At 38.2% G+C, this 4,760-nt stretch overlaps 1 protein-coding gene across 1 annotated transcript; it reads right to left on the minus strand.

Annotated features, from left to right (window-relative positions):
• Positions 1–2,096: 2,096 nt before the first annotated feature.
• Positions 2,097–3,032, minus strand: LOC103292530 (olfactory receptor 6C2-like). Its single transcript, XM_008148785.2, has one exon. The coding sequence runs from the start codon at positions 3,030–3,032 to the stop codon at positions 2,097–2,099; it is 936 nt and encodes a 311-aa protein (XP_008147007.2).
• Positions 3,033–4,760: the final 1,728 nt, after the last annotated feature.

A 4,760-nucleotide genomic window follows, 5' to 3' on the forward strand; every position in this document is an offset into this window, starting at 1 on the left:
CTTTAAAGGTATTAAAGGAGAGTGGTTCACGTATCCAATTACCTTGCTGATCTTGCATAACTGGGCAAGCCAAAAGCTCTCCTTCTAACATAGGTTGCCTGACACATGATCCCATCACTGAGGATCTAGTTGATGAGCCTTCCCACACCAGAGGCGGAGGATCGGGGGTCTTAGATATTACAGGCTCTATAGGCTCTACTTCAGGAGGAGGGGGCAGTGATAAATCCTCGTGGTGTTCTGTAGGCTTTTGATCCTCAATATGAAGTGGGCATAGTGCAGCTCGAACAAGAGCCCACATAGTTAAAGATGACAAGGGCACTCATTTTCCCTGAGCCTGATTTCTCTTTAATTCTTGCCCACTTGTTCCCAGAGATTAAGGTCTAGTGTTCCAGCATCAGGGAACCAAGGATTATAAATTATAAGAGTCTGTAACAGGCTCATTAATTGTTCTGTAACATAGGCACCACCTGCTTTTAATAACTATTTAAGCACTGTGATATATTGCTGTTTTTCTGTGAACAGCTCTTGTCCCATTGTGAAACCTTAGCTGAGAAACAATCCCCTAGAACAGTGGTCGGCAAAACTCATTAGTCAACAGAGCCAAATATCAACAGTACAACGATTGAAATTTCTTTTGAGAGCCGAAAACTGACTTCTGCTCATGGGCCATGAAGTTTCAATCGCACTGTACCTGCCCGCCTGCACGTGGTATTTTGTGGAAGAGCCACACTCGAGGGGCCAAAGAGCTGTATGTGGCTCGTGAGCCGCAGTTTGCCTACCACTGCCCTAGAATTTGGAAATCCCAAGCAGGCTCCAATGACTTACTGCACAGTTACTTTCATTTTCTTACTCTTCATTTTCGAGGTTTCTGCCACGTTTCATTGCATTCCTCCTTACATGGGGCACCACTTGCCAGTGCTGATCAGCAGACCCTGAGCTACAGATGAATGATTACTCTGACACAGGTTTCTGTGAAAGAGAGGGCTAAGGGACTGCTCGGCTATAGGAACCAAACAGCCCCATTTGCCTGCCTCCTCAGGCTTTTATTGTAACAACAGCTTGAACTAAAATTAACTATTCGATACTATCAGTAAGGTAAGCATCCTTGAGAGAACACATGCGTCTTCGGTGTCCTTTAAGCAAAATCATCTAAAGACTAAACATAAAGATTCCAGTAAAACACCCGGGGGCTCAGATTTGTGTGGAAAAGTCAAGGCAGGGGCAGCCACCTTTGGCCAGCTCCCCCTGGAGGCTCCTGATCTTTTGGAGATTCCTTCTTACAAACTTCCCAACCAAGTTCCATGCTTCCCCACAGAAAGTAAAAAAAAAAAAGAAGAAGAAAAAATGAGAAAGTAATACAGACTCCCCCCCCCCTGCCCCCCCCCCCATTGACCGCTTCCAGTCTGCCCCCTCCCTCTACCTTGGGCCTTCACCACTCTACTGTCTCTGTCCATGGGTTATGCATATATGCATATAAATTCTTTGGTTAATCTCTTGCCACCCACCCACCCCCACCTTCCCTCTGAGATTGATCAATTTGTTCCAAGTTTCTATGTCTCTGGATCTATTTTGTTCATCAGTTTATTTTGTTCTTTAGATGCCACATATAAATGAGATCATGTGATACTTATCTTTCTCTGACTGGCTTATTTTGCTTAGCATAATACTCTCCAGGTCCCTCCATGCTATCTCAAAGGGTAAGCAATATTTTGATGGGAAGACTGGAAGAACAGTTTAAATCAATTATTTTCTTTCAAGTCGAAGAAAATAAACAACAACAACTGTTTGTTTCCTTGTTTGATTTATATTTGTTTTAGTTTTCTTCATTTCAACTTTATAGATTATAAGTAACATCAGGCTTACACTTACTAGAAAATTATTATCATCTCTTCTAATTGGGATCTTACCCTGAAAGAGGTTTGCTTGCAGGAGGATTAAAGGAGTGAACCCACATGGTGGAGGGCGTTCATTCTGGGTGCAATTAATGTTTGAGAAAGTTCATGTGAATAGGGATCAGATCAAAAAGAGACAAACAGATTTGTAGCTTAATGGTTTATGCTTAGCTTGATATTTTATTTTTTTACTTGAACATTCTCTTACTTGTTTGAGACCAATGCAATATTTTTGAATGAGTCACTGAAAGCTTGTCTCACTTGTTTGTTTCTCAGAGTGTAAATGAATGGGTTCAACATGGGAGCGATGGATGTCATTAGCACTGTCACACCCTTATTAATAGTCACTGATTCCTTGGCTGAAGGTTTGATATAGATGAAAATACAGCTTCCGTAAGTGAGTGAAACCACAATCATATGGGAAGAACAGGTGGAAAAGGCCCTATTCCTTTGTTGGGCAGAGGGCAATCTTAGAATGGTCTTAATGATGTAAATGTAGGACAAAACAACACACACAAGGGTCAGGATGAAGGTCAGCACAGCACAGACAATAACCAGCTGCTCGATGAGCCATGTGTCTGAGGATGAAATCTTCAGCAAAGGAGATACATCACAGACAAAATAATCAATGGCATTTGAATCACAGAATTTCAAATTTAGGAACAAAGTAAATGGTGGGAGTATGATCAATAAGCCAGCCATCCAACAACAGAGGACAAGGCTCTTGCAGACTCTGCTGCTCATGATGGTTACATAATGCAAGGGTTTGCAGATGGCCACATAGCGGTCATAGGACATCACAGCTAACAGGAAAAATTCAGTTACTCCAAAGACATCAGTAAAAAACAATTGAACAACACAAGCATTATATGTAATTGATCTGTCACCTGTTGCTATGTTGTACAAATATCTAGGGATGCAAGCAGATGTAAATGAGATTTCTAACAAGGCAAAATTCTGTAGGAAAAAGTACATGGGTGTTTTAAGGTGGGAGTCCACTAAAGTGAGGGATACGATGGTCAGATTCCCAGTTATACTCAACATGTAAGTGAGAAATAGAAAAGTAAAAATTGGAACCTGAAGTTGAGGGTCATCTGTCAGTCCCAAGAGGATGAAAGTTGTTATTGTGTGGTTTTTCATTACCGAATTTTATTTAATTTCATGTAAAGTTTCGAGATATTCTATTTGAATAGAGTGGTATCAAAGCCAGATAAAGATCAACAGTGACTATTAGAGATAGCAAACTAATTCACATGCAGTGTCTTCGATAAATTAGTAGCTGATACTGCCAACACTCTGGTGGGCCTTGCTACTTAATTGCTTATTTTATGTTATTATTTTGGCAGTTTTGTGATAGATTTTAAAACATATTTTAAATAAAAAAATTGTTTTAGCACCATTGTCCTTTCTTTATTTCAGTTTTAACTTATACCAAAGACTGAACTTTCTCATGTGGTTAGTTTTGACGTATATAATGTTTTGTGATTCAACAAAATTATGATTTCTTCTTATGTCTAAGATTTCTTATCTCAAAGGTGAATATTTAAATGTAATACCCTTTTCATGTCTTTCCGTGAAGATCTGGTCATGATAAAATGTAAACATGTAAGAACTAATTTTATATTTTGCCACTATGACCCAATGTGTTTATGTTCTTTTGTTTTTATGTTTTAACATGTAGCTTAACCATTGTTGGATGACTCCTCTGACGCTCCTTATGTTTCTCTGCTAGTGTGTAATTTACACTCAGTGTCTACAGGATATACAATACAGAGTATTTTGCTGCATGATGTATTTGCTGTAGGAGAAGAAATGTCAGGCCCAAAGATGTACAGCTGGGAAAAACTCACATTTTTTTAATGCTTTCATTCTGTTTAGTTAAGCACCTTTTTGTCCCTATTACTAAGTTCAAAATCAACTCTAAATTACTAAATATACTCTCCATGCACATGTCTTATCATTTCCCTCAGTCTTAGCCTTAGCGGCAGTACATCGAGATTAAGAGCAGATCGAGAGCTCCATCGTTCAATACCTGCTTTTCCGCCTTCGTCTGTATGACTGTTGGCAAGTTTTCCAACTTCTCAGGCATTCAGTACGTTAACCTACAAAATGGAGATAAAAACAGTATCTGCCATATTCACCTAAAATGATAATCTTTAAATATAAATATTTTACATTTCTATAAGATAAATGCATTTAATTAAATTCTATTCAGTTTCAATCCAGTGTATTTGTGTGACTCCAGTTTTTAAATTCCTTTTTGTTTTTGTATTTTTGTTCTATTATTCCAAAATGTCACTTACATTGAAATAGGTTTATAAATGTACCACAAGTTTAAAATCAATTTCCAACACACTTTTATGTATCTCTTTGTATAAAATCTCATACATGGTACATGCTTCATATATGGCAGTTGTTATTTTCTGGCTTCTTACAGATAATTTATGTGCTGTGAACTCAAAATCCCAAGTGGGACTTAACACTTTGTATAACCCATATAGTCTTCTTTCTACTCCATGTTCCTTCAAATAGAAAGAATGAATTATATTTATTGAGAATTTACTATGTGGTAGTTCTTGTAAGCACTTCATATTGATTATCTGTCTGAAAAAAAAATCTCTTATCTCTCTCTTTCCACATTCCATCCTTTCTTCCCAGTCTCTCAAAATATCCAGGTATAACTATATATTTGTGATTTTTCACTTGAGCATCGTTTCTACTGGAAAGTCCTTGGGCACTCCATTGTCTGTGTTAAGTGGTCCTCATTTGTGCTTCCATACAAATAACTGTTATTTCCACTTTAGCACTTCCTCTGAGAAGTGAGTTTGTTGAAATCAGGGATTTGTCTTCTTTACTGGGATAGCTACC

Source organism: Eptesicus fuscus, chromosome 7 (assembly GCF_027574615.1).
Source record: "Eptesicus fuscus isolate TK198812 chromosome 7, DD_ASM_mEF_20220401, whole genome shotgun sequence".
Taxonomy (NCBI): domain Eukaryota; kingdom Metazoa; phylum Chordata; class Mammalia; order Chiroptera; family Vespertilionidae; genus Eptesicus; species Eptesicus fuscus.

Coding starts and splice junctions, on each gene's coding strand:
- LOC103292530 (XM_008148785.2), bottom strand. CDS start 3,032: ATGAAAAACCACACAATAACAACTTTCATCCTCTTGGGACTGACAGAT.